The sequence below is a fragment of the Sylvia atricapilla genome, chromosome 3 (genome assembly GCF_009819655.1).
Source record: "Sylvia atricapilla isolate bSylAtr1 chromosome 3, bSylAtr1.pri, whole genome shotgun sequence".
Lineage (NCBI taxonomy): Eukaryota > Metazoa > Chordata > Aves > Passeriformes > Sylviidae > Sylvia > Sylvia atricapilla.
The window spans coordinates 47,298,345-47,321,590 of NC_089142.1; the positions used below are offsets into that span (position 1 = coordinate 47,298,345).

Sequence of the window (23,246 nt, forward strand, 5' to 3'; positions counted from 1 at the left end):
AATGATGCTATTCCAGCATCCCTTCACCCATCTATTCAGCCTGTTCAAATGTCACTTGTATATCCATACACATGTTTGCACCTCATGTAGGAACCACTGGAATTTGTGGAGTCAACGAAAGCAGCACAGTTCAAAATGGCCTGTTTGCCAGCTGTCCATTTAAACTCACTAGGTACTCACAGATAAGTCTGCTTAATTTATATAGTTTTTTCTCTTTGCAGTTCAATGATGGACAAAAGACAACCAAGTGCAATTTTTTTTTTTTTTAATAAAGATAAAATTACAAAAAAGGTAAAATCAGCTCAGGAAAGGCAAATTACTTTAATAGATCAGTTTAGACATTAAACATAATAACTCACATCCATTTTTAAATACTATTACATAAAGCATGGTGAAGAAAGGAATTTCTGCCTCATAATTAGAAAACTCACAATACAACTTGCCAAAAACAGAACAAAGCCGTTTGAAAATAAATACAGTCCATGCCAAATAGTACAAAATGAAATCAGCAGTCTCTCTCCATATGAAAAGTTTTCTCCTTTTAGGTTTTCTCAGACTCTAGTATTATGTTCTGCAGCTGATGAGAGGCTATCTTTTGTTCAAGGGTTGCTGAGCTGTTCTGATTTTGCTCTGTACAAACACAAAGAAAGGTACTGTTTTATTTTTTAATTAAAAATAAAATTTAAACTGATTTAGAAATGCAATTTTGAATTACTAGTCATGATTCTAAAATGTTCAGTATTATGAGGAACTGAAAGTGATCGCCACAGAACTGAAAAATATTATACAATACTGACTTAACAAACACACTCCAAAAAAACCCCATTATTAATTAATTAATGTTTACCCTTTGGCGTCTGTCTTTTCACCACTGCTGTCCTTGGCTTTATCCTCCTCCTTAACATCTGAAAAATTACAAGATTTTAAATATACCAAGAGATGCAAGAAAACATTAAAATAATTAAGTAGTAAAGAGCATGGCCAAGTTTATTTTTTTGTATATATTTCTAGCCAGAGGAAACTGGCTTTAAAAGAAGCCACTAGTTACATATTAAAGTACAGTGTTAAATGCATTCATTTAAAGGAGAGGTCTGGGCACAATGCCAAGTGATTCAGAATGCCTCAAAGCAAAGTCTCTCTTGACTGGCCATAATGATGGCATGCAGTAATGAGACCTGGAGTTCCCCTGAGCTGAAGATGTATCCAGTTCTTAGAAAAATCAAGAGTCCTTGGAATTACACTGTCCCAAGAACCCCATCTGGTTTCTCTGTTTCAGAGAAACTAGTTGGCTCACCCCACAAAAGAAAACAGAAACAAATGTTCTGTCCAATGTATATTTTTTCATCCCTATTTTCATTAAGTCATACAAATCCCTAGCTCTTAGACTTCAAGCTTCTGGGGAACAAACAATAACTCTTGCTTGAAAATACTGTACTAGTCTGAATAGCTGTACCTTGAAACTGATTCAGTTAAAATAGATGATTTAAAAATGATGCAAAAGAATATATCATCTCAACAGCTAATGAACTGTTAACAGAAAAAACATCTGTCTCCTGGCAGGACTGACAATTGCAGTTCTAAAATACAGGATGAAGTCACACTGCAGTCCTACCTGCTTTTTTATCCTCAGTCTCTTTTTTGTCTTCTTCTATTCTGGCTTTCTTTGCTCCTTTTTTATGATCTGCAACATTTCGTCGTCCACCTTCCCCTTCATCTTCAGAATCTGAAAATTCTTCATCACAGGCTATGCGCTTATCAGATGCTCGAACTAGAATTCAGATTTATGATATTAATTAATCAAAAAGTCCTACTACAACAGGCCTAATAAAAAAGAACTATCAAATTAAGAATGAGTAGTAACATACTACAATCATTTAATGCTAATAAACTAAATTAAAGTCAAAACCACTTATTTTTCAAGATAACTTGAAAACTTGCACAATAACTTCCAAAAAGTAGCTTCGCAGAAACACAAGGGGAGAGTGGGAATATTTTGACCATATATCAAATAATACTTTAAGTACTGAAAACTCACTGAAATCACAGGAGAAAAAATAATGACTTCAACAGTTCAGAAAATGGACGGTGCACTAATAAAAGGTTATAGAATTATTCTAATCACCATCAAAAAAGACTAAAGGGTAGCAGGAAACTCTTGGCTATGGCTCAAGAACAACCCAAAGTTCATGGAAGGGTTATGGTAATAAAGTCAAGGGTAGTGTTACAAATATGGAAAATCTCTGTCTCACAACAAAGCAAATAAAAGGCTTTTTTCCCCCCCTTAAAAGCTGTATCTCATGTTACCTCAAAGGGAAACACAGCTTCTGTCTTTTCTTAGTCATAAAAAAATTAAAGTACTGTTTCTTCAGTTAAAATTCATTAGGTCTTCTGAAGTATCTATCACAGATTTGAAACAGTCAGGCTGTTCTATAAGATGCAAAAACACAGGGCCCTTCCAGCACTTCATTACATTGTTTAAGAAGTTCAAATGTGCATGATGCCACCTTATAAACATTGAAAGTGGCAGACTAGTGGCAATATTTTTAAGTCAGGAAACAAAAGTGCCAGTCTTTCAATACTGCACACTACTACAACTTTGGTTCTGAGCAATTCAATCCAAAACAACTATGGACCTGTGCTATCATGAAAAGATATTTCTTACTAGAAATGCGTTTGTCTGGATCTTCTCCATCCTCATCTCCACTGTCTTCATGAACAGCATCTTCAGGAATGGCCTGCATCTGTACACCAGGTGCGTGAGGTAACATGCGCAAGTTCTCAAATAAGCGTTGCCTGCAAGTAACAGGAAAAGTTATTACAACACAGAAGTAGCATTTCCTTGGATTTCTATGAAGTTCTGAACTCTGCATTTAACATTAACCTGGCTTTGCTTTAGAGTCAGTTTCATTTTTCAATTAAAATAATTAGCATGCCAAGTTCAGGAAGTTTTCCATCCCTGTGAGATCATTAGTATCCACTGTGTACATGAACATCAGTTTCTTTGTACTTTACAAGTACTTATTTCAATCAGCTTCAATTGTTAATACCCCACAGGGTCAGCACAAGTGGGCTAAACTGGTGTCAATACTACTCTGTTCACAATATTCTATAATATTAAATTGGATAACAGAGTATTCTCTAGTTTCTAAGAAAGAAAGTTAGACACTTAAAAGCTGTTAGCAGGCCTGTTAGAACTCAGGGCATGGGTGGGAGTTTATTCTTTTAAACCCAGAGCAAGGACAAACCATGGTAAGCCAAGGGTACTTCACACTCAATCAATTGCCTCTGACCAGTTCACAGAATTAATTCTATACATGCATTACTTCATCCCTGACGTAAAATTTTTGTTTCCAATGAAAATGACAAGATGAGAGGAGGAATAAACTAAGCATCAAAAGTAGCATAGCTAAAAACACACAATCACCATAGCTTGTCAATGAGCACTGCTCAAACCTTGTGGATTTGTCAAATCACAGGCACTCAACTGCCTACACTGTCTTTACAGAGTTTTGGATATTTGAGCTCATATATAACTTTTTATTTTTTGCAGCTGACAGCTACAGAGAAAAACATTCTCTGTACATGTTTAGACATGGAGCTGAGAATTAGAAATCCTAGTCATCATGGCACACCAGCTTCTTTCCTGGCAGGACAAACTTTCTACAAAATTACAATGGGAATCCAAGTAAAACAGTCATCTTTTCAGTTGCTGAAAAAAGGAAAAAATCAAGCTGGGTCATAAATTTTTATATTTATAGTCATAAGACTTCATAAGTCCTTCTGTAAGAGGAAGAAACTTCCAAAAAACCCCTGACAGAAATGAAAAACATGTCTAATCTATTCTAGTACTTCTTTTCAGTAAACAGAGAAAGGTATACAGTTTTCAAAACTGCCTAACAATTAAACCTCTGGAGAAACATGATCCACGTGACCTACTTGATAGATAAGGTAATCACTACTTACTTGATCTTCTCCATGTATTCTGGTGTATTCTGATTAGTCATATTTGAAGGACTAATATGAAGCTTGAAGTCTGGTCCAAAATACTCAAAGTAGTCATTGTATGGCAACTCTATTAACCAAACACCAAGACAACTTTGTTATCCAAAAAAGATTTTAAACATTTTAAATACAACAGTAGATTTGACAGGATTTAGAGAATCATCAAACCCTAAGCATTCAAACAAGCAGCATTTATTATCCGGACTCCTCAGTGATTTTCCTGTAAATTATTCAATAAATGAACTTAAATTTGCTGCCAAAATACAAAGAGAAAGATCTACTGCAATTACACACTGAAGAACAAATTTGAAAAATAATTTAAAATTATACTTCTGCAGGAAAGAGAACATAACTGAAGATTTCTTGTAGGTGTTTTCAAAGTTGGACCAGTATGAAAGGTTTAAGTGAGCCATTCAAAATATTCCTTCAGCCCAAGTTTTAATACTTGTTACTAGGATGAAGATCACAGCTAGTTCAATATCCTTGCTAAGTGCTGGATATTGGTTCAGTGGCACTGACTGGTTCAGCCTGTTTCCCTCCTTACGCCACTTTTTGCATTTTCACAGGAAATGGTCCTCTGACTAAAACCCTGAACCACCAAAATTAAGTTGGTGAAGAATACATAGCCAGGACAATAGCTATTTTACATGGTTGTATTTTGCAGGATGTTATATTGAATATATATGTTCCAGATAAAGTAATAGAAATATATATATATATATATATATATCCATACAACCTTTAAGAAATAAGACATTTCTTAATCCATTTTTAATTGTGCCCTTTGTCTTTCTTAATTTACGATTATTACAGGATAAAGAATCTTGGTTAGGTGGATAGAAAGCAAACAAGAAGATTAAGTTGCTACTAAGTTGCTATTGCAACATTTAGAAATGCACTGTTATTTCTCAGAACAGATTAAAGATGACAGGGACCCAAAAAATAGTGAGGAAAAAAAAGGTCCTAAGATAAGGCACTGCTACTGTGTCTTCAAAAGCTTTGGCTGACAAAGAATATATTTTGACATGAACAATGGAAAATACGTTTGAAAGGAACATTCTAAATAGTCTCTTCTCACTGACAGCAGCATTCTGCCCAAGTCAGATGGCAACATTGAATCCACCAAGAGATACATGAATAGCAAAAGGTTATCAGCAAAAGTTGTGGTTTAACACGCAAACTGCCAGGGACTCATATGCAACAAATCAGTCCAAACTGCAATTTTATATAAATGGCATTCCAAAATCATATCCAAAAGCATATTTGGTCAGAAGTAAAAGGAGTCCAGGATCTTTCTCAAAGAAATTACTTCAGTATTCAACTATTCTAAAGCAATCTACTATTGTTTTTTGTGGTTTTAAATTTTAAGATAGCATGTATTGTTAAAATTGAGTGAAACGGAAGATGAATTAAATATGTTTTCACAGCTACTGTTGTCAGATAAAATGAAGAAATAGTATTTTAGCTATGTGAAGTGGACACCTGCACAGTCAATAATTTCTTATGTACACCATGTCTGTGTTGTACAACTTAAGAGTTTGACACTGGTACAATAGAAATGCAGTATATATTCTTTCATAATGATGATATTCATATTAGAAACACTTACAAGTAAGGTTCCATAAGTTTTACATTTTGAATTTGCAAAAAGTGATTCAGTCATTTAAAGCTTTTGCTAAGGCATAAAAAAAACCCCTAAATACTTATGTTTAGTGCATAAGATACTGAAAATTTAGTGGCTAAATCCTAGCAATAATTTTCTGCCTAGTTTATTCTAAACTCATGCATTACAGCTAGCTACAGAAAAATCTGTTGTTTACATAAAATCTCCTATGATTATTTTTTAATAAAATATTAGTTTGGATACTAATATTTACCATTAGGAATCTCACAATCTAAGGCAACAGCAGTTTCATATGTCCAGCATCGAGCAACATTACGAATTGTGTAACCTCCTCCTCCTAACATCAGCAATGGCAAATTAAAAGTCTTTACAACTTCCACACATTTAGCATGACCTGTAAAACAAAAAGAGAGTTGACAATATATGGAAAATATCTATTAAACAGAAAAATATATAACAAATTATTTAATCAGATATATGCAGTCACATTTAAAAAGAACTGAATTGATTCAAAAAGAACTGTCTCCCCCTAGAGCTAAGCACAACCTCACAAGAAGTTAAGACCTACAGATTAAAAATGTACAAAACACAATGTGCATCATCCACCCCAGTCTTCAGAGACTTTGCATGATGGTCTATTGCTGTTGTTCTGAAATGATCTTAGAATAAGTGTTTCATCTTTTCATAACTGATGTCATACCCAGTGACAAATTTAGGGACAATTTCTCAGTCAAATGCAATGAAGGAAGAAGGGAAAACAAAATTGGTACTTGGTCCCTTCTACTTCTAAATTTGAACCTGTATTAGAGGTTGCTAAGTCTTGCTTATAGAGTGAATTGGTGCCAAGACAGTACACACTCCAGGGAGATACAGCATACTGAGAGGCATCTCTAGGAGGCAGCAGCTCTCTTGGTTTCCAAGATATGTAAGATGGAAAAAAATCTGAGCTGTATGGGCAACTGAAGTAGCTTTGCCACCTGGTGCAAATCAAGAAAAGAACCCTGAAACACTGTGGACCAACAAATGCTATATTGCATTTTGTAGCCTACAAAACTCTAATTGTCGCATTTAAAAACACCCAGAAAACCAAGAAAACCCATGACTTAAACAGGCCCAATTGAAGGCTTAGCAAAAGTTTGCTATACATTTAATATTTTATAATTTAAATAAATAATAATAACAGTAACAGTTATGCTACTTGCTAAATTAACATCTCAATTTAGAGAATCACAATTGCAGGTAGCAACTTAAGTAATACTAAAATTTATTAATTCTCTGATAATTAAAATGATTGTTAATGTATGGCTCAGTATAAAAAAACCACCACAATAAATTTAACAATGCAGTGAGTATTCTCATTTCAGTAATACCTATTTTACACCCAACAAGGTGTTTGATGTTTAGCATCTGTAGTCCTACTAAGCTGACTACTGACTAGATTTATTTGCCCATCATTTTAAGTGTTGCAGACTCCTGTTGTCCTGTCATTCCAGGATGCTGTTTTAAAGCTACAGAAAGCCTGTGCATAGAAGAAGGGAATCTCTTGAATGGCTAGGAAGCACATGGAAAACCAAGCTTCCTAACTTTTTTAGATGGACAGAAAGAAAGAGGCAACTTCTGGTTTTCTTTTGGCCATCCCTGTATAGCAAAGAAAGAGGTGATTAATCATAGTAATGAACAAAATCTTTGTGACTCCAGTCCTCATCATGTAAGTGTCTTGAAAAACAGTATGAAGAGTAGATGTTTCTAATAAGTAAAAAGTTAGAGACAATGAACAGACACTTTTCTGTTTACCTTTTACAGTAAGATTAAAGCATCCCAGCCTGTCCCCAGACAGTGAATCCGCTCCACACTGCAATACTACAGCACTGGGCTGGTACATCTCCATGACTTTAGATATAATCTATAATCAATATAAAACAGCAAGCCATTAATCAACATAATGAAAATACAAAACTAGTCACTTTCAGAGAGCTTAAAAAAACCCAAAGCACTCACTGGTTTGAATATCTGTCCATATGATTCATCATCTATACCATCCCTCATTGGAAAGTTGACAGCATAGTATTTGCCTTTTCCAGCACCAATGTCCTACAAGCAAACGAGACAAATGCTTTAATACAAACACAGAAGCAAGTAGAATGGTATAATGAAAAAAAGTCTTCACAAGTCTGCTGAGCTATTCTGTACCATTACACACATCTTTGAGGGACAAGAGGCAGAGTTTACTTGATTCTTGTTCTGCCATAAATTCATTTCAGAGTGTAGGAGTTGGACACCAAGATTTAAATAGCAATAAGTACACTCAATTTTTTAATTCAAAGATGTAAGACAAAAAGACAAATCATACCAGTTTAGTCTGGTAACAGCTAAGCAAACAAAAGTAAAAAAACCAAGAAAAGCAAGGTGATATGCATGTTTTCACTGTTGCACAGAAGATTTTGGACTTAAAGATGTTTTAAAAACCACATTATTGCCCTAAAGGTAAGATGAAAAAGAGCTGCAGCAAAGGGGAGAGAAGGAAAATCCAGCAGGGGTCACTTATAGGTGCTCTTGAAGAAACTGAAACTTCTTAAACAAACAAACAAACAAACAAACAAACAAACAAGCATTTCAGATTATTCTCAGTTCCATCAGGTGTTAAGACAGGAACTGTAGTAGTTTATCTTATCAGCTTTCCTAGACAACCTATGTATTAAGAGAAAAAGCTTGTTACCAAAAAATTAAGTGAATACACCCTGAATTCAACCACTCCGATTTTGATGATCACCTTAAAAGTTAAAGATCTCTGCTTGACACACATTTGATTTCTTCCATTTATTTCATCACCAACACAGATGGAAAGCAATGCAGAGCAGTTAAGTGGAGCAGACAGTGATAATTAACCTGTTCAGTGTGGTTGCAAACTATTAACAAACAGCAGGTCTGCAGAAATATCCTAGAAAAATTACAAGTCATGTGTAGCACAACCCAGCAACACAAATACTAAACTTCTGAACACAACCTATTTAAAGTCACTCTTTTCCCTACTCCCGAACAAAGCCTCCTCAGCAGAGAATGCATCAGTAATGTGCCACTTCTAGTAACCAACCTTTACTGGGTGTGTGAGGGGGAATGGACAAGGATGAGGAGGGGGACAAGTGACCCAGTGAAGCACGGACACAGTGTTAACAGTTGGCTTCTTTTGCCCACAGCACATTATAGTATTGCAAGACCAGTGACACTGAAGACCCCAGCTGAACTCAACTCTGTCTGATTTGAAGTACAAGTTATCCTGAATTTCCCAGAGTGAATCATCTAGATTTTGACATGCTGAATTTTCTGAGGTGATCACAGAATCATGGAATGGTCAGTATTGGAAGAAGTGATCTCTGGAGATCATCTAGTCCAACACCCTGATAAAGCAGATTGCACAGAATCACATTCAGGTGGGCATATAGTATATGCAGAGGGGATGGGACAACCTTGCTGGAGTGCTCGTCACCCTCAAACCCATCCTTTCAGATGGATCTTCTTGTGTTTCAGTTTATGTCCATTGCCCCTTATTCACCAGATCCCATTCTTTTGACACCAACCCTTGAGATATTTTTAAGTATTGATGAGGTCCACTCTTAATGTCTTTCTTTCAGGATAAACAGGGCCAACTTCTTTAACCTTTCCTCCTAAGAGATGCTCCTGTGCCCTCATCATATTTGTTGTGCTCCACTGGACTCCAGGAGCTACATGTCTCTTTTGTACTATAGAGCCCAGAACTTGACACAGCACTCTAGATTTAGCTTTACCAGGGCTGAGCAGAGAGGCAGGATCACTTCCCTAAACCTGCTGGCAGCGCTCCTCCTAATGCACCCCAGGATACCATTTGCCTTCTTGGGCACAAGGACACAGCTGGCTCATGGTTAACTTGACCACGAGGAGCCCTAGATCCTTCTCAGAGCTGCCTTCCAAAAGGTCAACACCTAACCTATACTGGTTCATGAGGTCATTCCTCTCCTTGTCTTGCTTTACAGATTAAAAAAAAAATTAAATTGATCTTGCCCTAAAACATAGCAAAGACAAATGTTCACACAATTTCCACCTAACAGAGTAATTGTTTGAGCTACTAAATAGACCTCTGTTGTAACTGATGCTTGCATTAGTTTAAACACCTAAAGAAAGAATGTAACATTCTGGTAGCCTCCCGCTCACCAACAGATCAAATTGCATCACAGAAGCTGGGCCACTATGGAGAACTATGGTCTCAACTGATCTATCTGTGTGTATAAACGGCAAAATTTGTGCTATCATCTCAGATATGCACAAAGTCAAATAACTTACTGAGGACACTTGAGGTTTAGACTGAACAATACATTCAGTAGAAAATGGATGAATCCTGTTGAACTAGAAAACCTCAGATTCATCTACTGATGTAGCTGCAATCACAATACCATCATATGACACGTGATTTGTTCCTGCATCAAATAAACATAACCTGATCAGCAAGCTAGATCAACTAATTAAAGAATTACAGAAACAAGCTGTAATACAGCCCATCGAAAAAACAAAGATTTGGCTGGTAAAGTCGATAAAAGTAACCAGCAACGACAGATCAAGTTAGGTAGAAGGAAGCAACACAATAGTGGCCTCTCCGGAAAGAACACTGACTTTTCAGAGAATTAGTGCTCCCTTCAATTAGCTTTGTAATCTCTGGAGACAGGAAAAATCCCTATGGGGATACAATAACTGCAATAAAGCCTGCTAAAGCCTACATGCAGGCAATGCTCATTTCAAAATCCTAACCAGCAGCTCAGGAAAAAAGTTGCCATGCCTGAGATACTGTTTTTCACAGACACTGCTAAAAAATAAATCCCAAACCCCATAAAATATTCTTCTGTTTATCTTAACTAGGCTATCTTCTAATTCTTTGTTCTGGGTGTGGTGAGGTGAAGAGTCCACAAACTTCTCTGTCAACGGGAAGTGCTGCTTCTAAAAAGCCAAGATATCTAACTCTTAAAAAAAAAAAAAATCTAGCCAAATTCAGCAACAACAGCTTGTCACGATAAACATCCTGGTCTGAGCTGCTTTTAGTTTGAAGCACCACTACCACCTTGTGGCCAGTCGAGTTAAACCACACAGATAAAAAGCTAATCTGATTTCTTCCTAAATCAGTTTAGAACAGAGTTTAAGATAATCTTACAATCATAATAACATTCAGCTCTAACAGTTACACTGAACTGAATGCTTTGCACCTCACTGCTCAACTTTCACTTACTCCTGCGCCTTCTGGATATCATCAACAGCCTGGGAAACACACTTTTCAGGAGTATTGGCTGAAACATGAATATTTCTGTCTCATGAACCAGTCAAAATATATTAGGAAACCAGTGAATTCTTTCCCAGCACACCATTTTTGTAGGCTAACTTGTTAGAAGTGCTTACAGTTTTTTAAAAAAGTTTCTAATTTTATGCACAAATTAATGTGCAAAGTTGCTAACACCAGAGGAATGACATATCCTGGGAGTGTCTGACAAGAGAGGTTTAATTTATGAGTTTGAAGCTAGGAATATATTAATCCTAATATTTGTAATACTCTTCCAAGTTGTGAAGTGAAACAAGTTCCTGTTCTAACAGACAAGAGTCTAACATGGGTAATGACTAACTTAAAATTAATATGAAGGGCCAAGAAATTTAGTTTCCATTCTCAGCTTTGCCAGAGATTCTACAACAGCTTTAATGATAATTCTTCATGGGCAAATGCTCCCTCCCTTAGGCTAGCTATAATGCTCAGTACATAATTCTGTATGGGGCATGCTAAAGTTCTTAGGCAGCGAGCATCATGAGAACTCAAAACACATCTCATGACATAAGAAATATTCCAAAAATGAGTCAACTGTATTACTAGGCAAACAGAACCTAGTAAATTCAAACTGACTTAAGTTTTATGACTGTTAAAGAGTGATCTGAGAACAGCTACTTTTCACTGTAACTGCAGAACTGAAATGTACAGATAGTCATAAATATACCATACTGTCTTCTTAGAGACACCTCCAAAATCTGTGAAAATTAAACTAATTATATTTGAAAAAAAGATTTCAGCCTATTTATCCAGAAGCAAAGGTGTCAATTTCATGTAGAAATGAATAGTTTTGTTCCCTACTATTCCGTATTATTTTTCCTAAGATTCCTCAACTAATCTATCACTCTAGGCTAACATTTTGTCTGAAAACTTACTGTTATATACCATTATTTGACATTGTAATTGTAGCCAAGTGCAAAAAAAGTATCTAAAAGGAAGACAGTAAGAGGGAATTTATCACATAATGAAATTTCATGTTCAACCTTACCCTAAGGTCCCCTGTGCCTGGAAAATATTCACCATACTTATGGAATGATACTGTCATGACACGATCTGTGGTATAAAATGCTTCTTCAACACCATCACCATGATGGATATCAATATCAATATACAACACTCTTTGGTGATACCTAGAAAGAACATATAAGAAATCATCTTTATCTGCTATATTCATAATATACTGAGAACAAACAAGAAAAACACTAACAAAAAAAAAAGCCCTAGCCAGACACTAAAATCCAAGATTATGAACACTGATGGTTTAGGTTGACATGACCATATGCTCTTAGAAATCTCAGTACAGTTTGAACAACATTTATCTTCATCAAAATAAGGAATTTATTTAGCATTTACCCAAAACTGCCTCACTCTGTAGAACCTATACCTCATGCTTCTGCTGACATCACTTTGTTGTTCACATCTGCTGAATTCACTCCTTTCATTAACCCCAAGGCCTTTCCTTCTGCCTTCTCAGTAATTACCAGCACAGTCTGTGTTCCATAAGCTTGCAAAAAATAAATATCTATTTTCCATTGGCTTTTCTTCTTCACCTCTCCAGCTTGTAAAGAAAGGCACATTCTTACTTTCAAGTGTATTGCGCTTTATATCTACATAAATTTATTACACTACTGTTTATTGTTTTCTTAAATAATGCAAATTTCTGGACAGTTTGAGATGGATAAAGAAACCAGTGATTTATCTGAGCACTAGAAACAGTAGTATCCTTTAAATTTTATGTTTTCCACTAAAGAACAAAGCATGTAATCAGAAGATGCCTTTTCATCATGCTTGGCACAGTGCTGAGAGTGTGAGCACCCATAATTTCAGGGACAATTAACGGTTAAACAACCCATAACTATTTGCAAGATTCCTTCCTTCACATGCACATTAAGCTAAGAAATTCAAGACTGGACCACAGAAAATCATATCTCGTAGACTGCAGAGACAGCTCCTGAATATATGCTGCACATTAAAATGAATGTCTTAATGTGATAATATTAATTATTCTTAGTATCTTTAGAAACCTTTTCCATCTCTAGATTTTCAGATTACAGCTACTTCCTTCATTCCTCACCAGCAAAATCAGCTGTCCCACTCATAGGAGTCAAATACTTAAAATATTTTTTCTAATAAGTGGAATTTGTGTATTATTAGTAGGGATACAGTCCTCTGAAGCAGTAAAAGCAACAATCATGACTTTAAATTCTAGTAAAGCATTACTGTTTGAAGTCAATTATATGAACACTCTTCATTACTCCTCATTTCTTATTTTGCAGTCACAACAGCACAACTGTTATTTCATTATTTACTAAAACCAGCCACATTAATTCTTGTAATAAACCAAGGAATTATGGTCAGTGCATGATCATCCCTGGATATTCCTGTTTGATTCAGTATGTACTGAATCAAATCAAATGACAGGAAACAAGAAGATATATTGTGAAGCCAAATGGGTATAAGATTATGAGTAAAACGACTGCCCTAAGAGGTCAGGGCAGTGATCCATCTAACCCACTATTCTGTCCCCATGTGCAGCAAAGAGAGACTTTACAGAAGTATTTACAGAAAGCAAGTAAGACTGTCCATTTTCTGAAGTCTGCTACTCTAGTCCTTCCCCACCATCTAGAATTACAGTATACAGTGTTTTACAGGATGGATTGTTGCCTGGATTTTCTCCTATTAGTTATCTTTTCAGTTTGCCTGTATTTTATTTTGAATATCTTGCTGAAACCAAATCAGGCAGAGCTTGGAAACTTCTTAACTGAAACTGCAAAAGATCAAGATGGTCTATGAAAACTCCCTCAAATAATAACTACAATCCATATCTTCAAACATTTAAACACTTGGATTTAACACTTTCTACACTTCGAACTTGCGCCTATCACAAACTTACTTCAGTAACTCAAGGATGGCAAGCACAATATCATTGACATAACAGAAACCAGATGCCTCTGATTTCTTGGCGTGGTGAAGTCCCCCAGCCCAATTGACAGCCATGTCTGTTTGTTGTCTGTTCAATTTTACTGCCCCAGCTGTAAAAAGACACACAGAAGAATCAAAGCAAATAGAGTCAAAAATTTCTGATTGCCTTTAAATTTGCTACATGAAATCATATTTAATTTTTAAATAAGTTGATTTAGAACAGATCTCTTACCGATACTGAGGTACTTGATACATCTCATATTTTACAGTCTGTAACTCGTATGATTATTTTTTTAAATATATAAATGACCCCTTATATTTACTTCATTTTTAAATGCACAATCAAAATTTTAAGTTGCTGACATCAACATAGTAAAGCTATAAAATAGTTGGCAAATGACCTATACTTACCAACAGAACCTCCAGTTGACAGCTGACAAAACTCAAACAGGCCATCAAATACAGGACAATCTTCTCCAACATTAACTGTATAAGAAATGAAGAATTTTTAAAAATATCATTCCAACAGCATCAATATACACATGGATAACAATGCATAGTTTATTCAGCATTTTAATTACGTATCTCCCATCTCATTTGTCAGGCTAATTTAAACACTGAAAACAATGCAGAGTCCTAATAGTCTAACTCCAAGCAAATATTTTTCTTTTAAAATTCTTTTTCATTTATGTTGGAAGATTAATCTCCTCATCTGAAGAAGTTCGAACATTTTTAGATTTTTGAAGAAATGCTGATTAACACAGGTCATGTTAAAAAATATACAATTACTTAGAAAAATAATTTGCTGACAATAAGTCATTATAAAAAGGTTACAATACTGCCTTTAAAATTGATGTAATTGATATAATAGCTGTCAATAGCATTGCTAACAGTACTTTGAGCTTATTCCCATAATTAAAGGAATAAATTAACAATAGAAAGGGTGAACAGTGGATGATGTACAGTTTTTACTATCTCCCTCCAAGAGGAATGAGCAAGTTCTTTCCTTCTAAACACATTTTCATACACTGATTTTTACTTCTCTAGTATTCTAAAAGTCATTTTATTAAGCAAGATTTCAAGGCACTTGCACAAACAGTTCACAATCTGTGCACCAAGCCTTAGTATTAGCAGCAGTATTTCACATCTAGAATACACCCTGTGAAAGGAGAGGCAAAAATCCTTACATATGCTTAAAGAACATTTTTGCCAAGATGACTGCTTTTCATGGAAAAGTGTAGCTAAAGGCAGGCACATGCTACTCTTGTTACCGTATTTCTCTAACCTCTGTACTGGCAAATACTGAGCTTCAAACAATGCCAACCATAAAAGCATGAACACATAGACTTAGCCTGGCATTGGCACTTACATCTCTGCATTTGCTTGCTGTACTCAGACATATTGTCAGGCCTTATTGATCGGAGAAATTTGATGTATTCATCACTATGGTACTTGGTCATTTCCTCGGCAGTTGCTTTGTGGGGTCGCTGATAACAGGAACAAGTTAAAGAAATAAATCAGAGTGCTCCGTAAAATCAGCTAACAGTGTGCTAAAACATCAACTTGAAAGAAATCCCACCTACTTTGAATGGAAAATAGTGAAAGGAAAATTATAGTAGTGGTGGTTTACATAAAGCAAGGGCTACTCTGTTGTGATATACAACTGCATTAAATACAGCTTCACTTCTAAGTAAAAAAGCTCTGAATACACTATTTAAGTATTCTCAATCTTCACTTCCACCTCTATTTATTTGTGTGACAATACTTGAAGCCCTTTAAAAATAACTTTAGATGCTTCAGTGTACATCATATTACCTATACTTACATAAATTTCCATTTTTCTGTATAAGCCATAGTTTAGCAGCAAGTTGTGAGTCATTCGGATCCTGTGAGGTTTCATCGGATGTCCTTGTCCATAGTAATAGTTTCCAATATCACCTGCCAATAATACACAAAAGAATAGCTACTCATATTAAAAAACAACTTTCATTGCCACTTAATCATTCTCAGAAGATAAGTAAACAGTTATGATTCCAGAAAACAAACAAACCTCACAAAGGGAATACTGTCTACTTCAAAAAGAACACAAGGGAAACAAACTGTTGTATGTCAGAAACAGAGGGAATAAAAGAAGCCAAATCTAACACTGACTACAAGTAGACAGTAGTGGGAGAGCAAAGATAAATATAAGACATGATTTCACATCAAGAGTGAAGTTCTGGCCCAATAGTGGGCCAGAACTAAACAATAAAATGGGAAACAGAACTGGAATCAAGAGGAGACACTACTGATGGCATTTCCACATAGTATCACAACAGAGGATGTCATAAAACCCAGCGTTTTGCACAAGCTCATTTTATGATACCATCCTCAGCCTGTCCTTAACTGCTAACTCTGCTACACCCAGAAGTTACCTCCAGATCCATTGTGGCAACCACATGCACAAACATTCCTCAGACAGCTGCTGCTGGAGATCCACAAAATAGTTTAACAAGAACCTTATAATCCAGATTAGCCTCTGCTACATTGGAGACCAACTAGGCACACAATTAAGATAACAAATTTGACACTCATTTCCAAGAAAGGAATAGCTGCTATCATGGGCTAGCAGTAGCGTTTTCTTCTGAGCTCACATATTGTTAGAATACACACAACCCTGCTTTGAGAACTGACATTCTCAGCACATGAACCATTTTACACAGAACTCTCTCTGGAAACATAAATAAGCCTCTAAGTTATGTCCAGTTGTCAATGGCTTTCAGATGGAGATTTTTAAAACACCTCTTCATGATTGCACCGCTTTTCTTTTTGACCCAATTTCCCCATAGGATTACTGAACTTTACCTTCTTGAACTTTTTACTTTTCTTTCACATCCTTCAACATGCTCTGCCTTGTCCACTGGGAACAAAAGAAACACTATTTTCACAATGTCATACTATTTTGTAAACTTTATAGTCAGAGGCAAGAAGCAGCACCACTACAAAACAGCTTTAGTTTCATCTCTTCAATATGAGCTTCATGGAGGAAGGGTAAATGTCAGCTTGCAGTAGCATCACCAACTACCAAGAAAAACAAGTATTACAGTAAGATTAAAAGTTCCAAAGCATTCTAAAATCCTTCAAGCTTTCAGTTTTCAAAGAGACAAGGAGAGTAAGAACACTTAAGAAAATAGATATAACCTAATGTAACGTAAGAGGAAGATGTTTAGAAAAACTACCCTTCAATATCTAGCTCTTAGCCATCCCACAACAATAGAAATACCAAGTTGTAACATTAAGAACTTTGAAGAGCTTAGACCTTCTAACTTGGGTACTTAAGTGGAAGAATAGCATTTTTTGTCAGTTATTGCAAGCCTATAGATTTGGTCACACACAGGTCAAGAGCAAAAGTATTAAGAGTATAAATAAACTCCTTCCTTCCAGCAAAAACATTTTCAAGCACTTTACAAAAGAATGACTTATATATTTTGATGCTTAGAAAAAGAATCGATCACAGCTCTTTGGAACTAATGCCTAGAAGAAGAAAATCAAGCATTTACTAGCTCTACTTTATGTTTTGAAGTTACTGTTAAGTCCCAGATTTTAAAAAATCTTTAAGCTAGTAAAAGCTTTAAATTTTCAGATTTTTAAGAAAATTATGATTATAAATAATGCGATATTATTGAGAAAAGCTAAATAAATTTTAACTTACACATATTCCACACACCAGACACTACAGCATGCAGTTACAGAAATAAATCAAACACACTTCTTTTTTCTTTTTTCCTTTTTTTTTTTTTTAAACCAGAAAAGAAAATTTTAAAAGAATTGGCACACTGGTAGATTTAATGGGAGTTTTTTTGTCAAATAGATGATCTGTAGGTGAGTATCTGGAAGAAGAATACCGATTCTTCTGTATTAGAGGCTAGCAGTAGTAACTAACAACAGATATCAATATAATACACTTTAGCAAGAGGCAATACAATACCATTCATATTTTTCAGGTCTTAGTATCACCAACAAAAAAAGGTTTTGGCATTAGCCTCATTAAAAAAAATTCCTGAAGTATATGGACAAAAGTCTATCAAATTTCAAGGGATTAGTGATACCTATGTAGGCTGGGGTGAAGAAGGAAAAGAGGAAAGATTTTCTTTCTTCATTAGCACCTTGATTTTCAACCAATATCACGAAGGGGACTCATCACAGAGACATCATACTGTGATGAAGGTAAAGTTGTCAAAAGTTTCTTCTCCTTTACCTAGTGAATAAGGTGGTGCACTTCCTGGTACCAACACTTCATCCACTGATCCTGAAATTTATGTATCTCTTTTTCATGTCACAGCCTTACTACAGCACTTGGAGAAAAAAAAGCAAGGTGTATTGAGAGCTAGTATGTGTGAGGATGGGACACTTCACTCACTGATGGAGATAAAAAAGATCTGCACAAACCTCTGCCACACTAACTCTGACCAAAACATGTATGATATATGAGGAATGGGTACAGTGAGGCCAAGCTCACAGATTGTTACTGCAGATACTGTGAGTACTTGACTATACTTATTAATATAAAGGTAGATCCTTACTAATATAGAAGTAAAAATCATACAGAAGAGTTATGAGCACAGTATATCACTTACCAGTGTGAGAACACATGGAAAGCACAAAAAAAAAAATGTAGGTGAATGAGGAAGAAAAGGGAAAAATGCAAAGCAGTATGTGTAAAAAGTTTGCAAATCTATTCATTTTTCACAGTAACACCTCAAAAACTGAAATTTACTGGTTTATACCAGTAAAAGTGACAGCTAAATGAGAAGTAGCAACACAATCTCTGTAAAGTTGAGTTCTTGACCAAAAAGAGACAAAGTAAGTGCCCATTTAATGCTATAGGAGTTTACTGCCCCACACTGTTCACTATGTGATACAGAAGACCTACCTGACAATTGTTACATACACGGTCACATTCTGGGTACAAATATATATTTGTAAATATGTATGTATATAAATTTTCTTCTCAAGTCATGCAAGTTACATGCCAAAATTATGAGAACCATCAAATAAAAATAAACCCATGATTCCTTTGATGAGCATAAGTTTTAGACACCCACTTCTCTATCTGAGACTTTAGCAAGGCCTACAGAAAATATTCTAACACATAGAAAAAATCAAGAGGCTACATGCCCTAAAGGAATTTTAATTCTGCCCAAAACCACATAACTAACAAAAGCTATGTCCCCAAAAAAGTATTAGTTTAGTTTCTACAGTTACTATGACATACAGAAAAATAACGCCATTAAATTTACCCATTACAAAGCAGTCTTAAGTGTCTAAACAAAGAGACAAGAGATGGCATCTACACTTGCTTTTTAATACTTTGTAACTCATGTTACATTACTTTATAACTTTTAACAGATAAACTGCTACATACATGGACCACATCCCTGCTTATTTTAGTTACTATGAAATGATCAGGTATTTCAGAAGTGCACCATGTGAAGAAACCTAACTGCTACAATGGAAACCACATGGAAAAAAAAACATATCTTGAGAGCAGCAGTTACACTGAATTGACTTCAGAGATACTAAGGGGTGAACTCATGTAAAGCTGAATGTAAAAAGATCAATGCCTGATAAGCCCAAAAAACAGCTATTCAAACAGGCCTGAAATTACTGCACTAGTTTCTGAAGGATTGGGCATTTTGTTCTGGTTTTAAAATTAAGCAGACAGCAGAAGAGTAACAAAGATCTGACTTTTGAGCCCTGAGCAGAGGCTGGACACCATCACCATGTTTGGAGGGCACTGCACAAAGTACTGATGAATTTCCAAGAAAACACTCCAGTTTAAGTTCATTTTATCTGCAGATGTAAGCTTTAGCTAGAAATACTACTCAAACAACGTCCAATGCAGTAACATACTGCCCTACTAAAACAGGTTTAGTCTCGTCTTTATGGGTGGAACCAACCACACTCATGCAGATCTCTCAAATTTTTCAAGAAGGTAGAGCCTTTTGAACACCCACACGAAATTCTGCACAAGAACCAATCTAAACAATACTGCTAGTGCACTGGCATGGAATAAATAGGAGCTCACTATAACCACACAGCCTGCTGCACGATTCTCTAGAACTGTGCTTGTCTGTACAGGAGCACAGAGCTGGAAGGACCATCTGAGAGGCCTGTTCTCACTGCTGTGGGCGACCCTACAACACCTTCGAAGAGCTGAACTACCTGAGCCACAATGTTGCAAAACCATGACAACAACCTGAAGATACATAGTAAGAGACTAAAATAAAAGCTATGATCGCCCTCCACCTCAAGCGTGGTTCTAAGCAGTGTCAGGAGCACTTTGCTGAGCTAAGGCCACACATGTATCAAGACTAGAAACGGTTATGAAAAATATTTGAAGATCACTAAAGTATTTTAATTCATATTTAAAGTAGGGTTTTAGTTTTTTTTTCCTATAGTATACTGGTTTAAATTTAAGCAAAATTCCTGACCTGAGCATGATCACAAGCAATGAAGATTCTGCAAACTGGATGTGGTTGACTTTCTACAACAAGCAAAGTCAAGGTAATGAAATCAAGCTTTGTCTACTCAAAGTTTATTGGCTCCAAGCACAGTATGAAGGCTATTAAAACTATTGATTAAAAAACAAAGCAAAACCCAGCAAACCCCCCGACCTTAACAGCAATACACTCTGAGAAACTGACAGGCTAATAAAATAAAATTAAATTAAATAAAAAAAAAATCAGCCTTAAATGACAATCATGCCAAGTTTCACAAAAAGCATGGGGAAGTTATTGCTTCTCAGAAGACAAGCATATATGCTTCTAGAACTTTTCAAGACTTTTTAGTGTGTAACTTTCAAGAAACAGAGTAAAAGTATGTGGAGAGCCAATCATGACCCAAAAAAGGGGTCATTTACTTCAGACACGACATTCCATTAGAGACATCCCACTACCTCAGCATTTTTTTTGTTTTGGGTTGTTTAAGCCCGCAAACACTCCCTTCACTGATTCAATGGCTTTGCTGGTACAACACTTACAAATATTCAGAATCGCCAGATGAACCACACAGTAGCACCAAGATATTTATTTTAGGTATTATTTCTAAAATTTCTTCTAATAACTCTACTTCCAAAAGAAAATAACTGTTGGATTTGGCAATACAAATAAATGAGACATCAAAAATATTCCAAAACCGTTTCTGTCACATATAAAACATTTATTTTAAGGCACAATAGATACTATTTCCTCTACATTATTAACTCTATTTATCCTGGTCTACATATGAGCTACAACTGCTTTCAGTCGCCATTATCCTTCCACCTCCAAACTTGTTCCTCTTCCAGTTTCTCCCCTCTCTTCACAAGTACAGCTTTTTTGGCTGTTAAGGGAACCAAATGCTAGCATAGAGTACCAAAATCCAGCCATCACAGAAGAACAATATATCAACATCTAGTAAACTACAGCAACCGGACTTTACCAAAGAAAAATAAAGATTAAAAAAAAAATATTTAAAAAATATTTTCAGAGAGAAAGCTCCTAAACTATCACTCTGCCTTTCTCTCAACAAGGCGAAGTGATTCCTCTTCCCTAGGAAAAGTAAGATCCTAGCCTCTAAAAGTATCCCTAACAGGGGCCTCCTTTCCCCTTTAGGCTGAACAAAGAACCAGTGCTAGCAACAAAGAGAAGGGGGCGGCAACCACCACTCTGCCTCCTTTAGTGTGGTTAAAAAAAGAGCCAAGACAGGGCCCACAAGGTCTGCCATTTCCAAAGAATGGCAGGTTTGCTACAGTAACACACCCTTGGATATCTTGAGTGGGTTTAGCCACTCATCTTCACTTCCAAAATGGTGAAAACACCAAAGCACTACGGCTGAACATCCTCAGTCTCTGGCTACTACCAAGACCGGCCTCGGATGCAAGCGTACAAGACTGTGACGATAGGAGGCAATTTAATCAAATCCTTTAGCTAATCTGTCTATCGAGCTCACCTCCCACGAAAGAGGGCTAAATAAATTCAAGCTCAAGAAGGAAACTAAAAGTTCTTGCTGATGTGGCCAGAGAAAACTGCAAACAAGTTGCTGAAAATATCTCAAACCAAGCACTTGTTTGCCATGACAGACAATGCAGATCGAAGCCTGTGTGTCCCCACCACACAAGTGTGCAAACTCAGAGGGCCTACATGCAACTCAAATTTCACTATTATTAAACACCCACGCACACAACTTTCCGCGTTTTGCAGGAAGGGAGGCTCGTGGGAGCCAGCCCTCTGCTCTGATCCGTGTTCGCTTTGGGGAATGGGGGAGGAGAGGGCAGAGTCCCCCTGTCCCTCCGTACCCCAGACCTCGGTACCAAAGCCCGAGGCAGCGAAAGGCCTCAGCTCAACAATCACCAGGTGCCGGAGCTACACATGGCCTGCACTTTCTTTGCAGGGGAGGAGCCAGACACAGCAGCGACTCCAACGCCTCCGTGCTCAGCGGATGGAGGGGAGTGTCTCAACTTTTCTGCCTTTTTTTTTTTTTTTTTTTTTTTTTGGGGGGGGGGGCGGTGTGGGTGGTGAGTATTCTGGGGGGGAACAATAGACACAGCACCTACCACCGGGCCCAGCAGACCAGGACCAGGCAGCTCTCCGACCCTCACCTCGCCCGACTTCCGCCACCCCCGCCCCCGCCGCCCCACGCCCGCCGGCCCGCGGGGCTCCAGCAGAGCCGGCGGCGGAGCGGGGCGCGGCGGCGCAGGTGGAGGCGGCGGAGACCCCCGCCGGCCATGGGGCCGGGCCGGGCGGCTCGTCCCGCGGGGCAGCGGCGGCCGTGCCGGGGACACAGCCCGCCCCGGGCGGCCATTAGAGGGGCGCCCCCCCGCTCTCGCACGCGCGCTCCCGCGCCGGCCCTGCTCACCGTCGTAATAGTAGCAGACTTTCTTCTTGCCGCCGCCCTGACTGTACGCCATAGGGCTGCCGCGCCGGGGCCGTGGGCAGGGAGCGGGAGGCCGAGAAGAGCGCGGAGCCGGCTCGGAGGGTGGGAAGGAGGGGGCGGGAGAGCGGGAACTCGCGACGCCGGGACCGCCAGCAGCGGGAGCGGGCCGGACCCTCGGCAGCGGGAGGGGCAGCTAACGGGACGCGCCCAATTCGCGGCTGACGGAGGGAGAAGACGGAAAGAAGAAGGAGGAGAGGATGCACGCAGAGCGGACATGGGCTCCCTGCTCTTTCTCCGTGCTAGCTTTCCTTATTTGCGCACACAAGCCAGTGAAGAAACCGGCGGAGCTTCTTCACAAGCGAATTCTTGGGGAAGGATCTATTCTCGCTCACCCCCATGGAGCGCAGTGGTACAATCCGCCGCGGGCGTCGGGGCTGTTTCCCCGCCCCTCAGCGGAGCCGTTTGGCGCAT

At 37.5% G+C, this 23,246-nt stretch overlaps 1 protein-coding gene and 1 long non-coding RNA gene across 2 annotated transcripts in view; one reads left to right on the forward strand and one right to left on the reverse strand.

The window, feature by feature from the left end:
- Positions 1 to 23,246, forward strand: part of LOC136358408 (uncharacterized) — a 524,491-nt gene that overhangs the window by 476,900 nt on the left and 24,345 nt on the right. The window lies entirely within an intron of this gene.
- On the reverse strand, positions 293 to 22,958 carry HDAC2 (histone deacetylase 2). The gene is made up of 14 exons (XM_066315277.1): positions 22,758 to 22,958; positions 15,706 to 15,818; positions 15,250 to 15,367; positions 14,292 to 14,366; positions 13,852 to 13,990; positions 11,947 to 12,088; positions 7,625 to 7,717; positions 7,421 to 7,529; positions 5,880 to 6,020; positions 3,964 to 4,072; positions 2,663 to 2,793; positions 1,613 to 1,768; positions 848 to 905; positions 293 to 630 (listed from the first exon to the last, which is right to left on the reverse strand). The coding sequence occupies exons 1-14, from the start codon at positions 22,807 to 22,809 to the stop codon at positions 600 to 602; spliced, it is 1,467 nt and encodes a 488-aa protein (XP_066171374.1). The 5' UTR covers positions 22,810 to 22,958; the 3' UTR covers positions 293 to 599.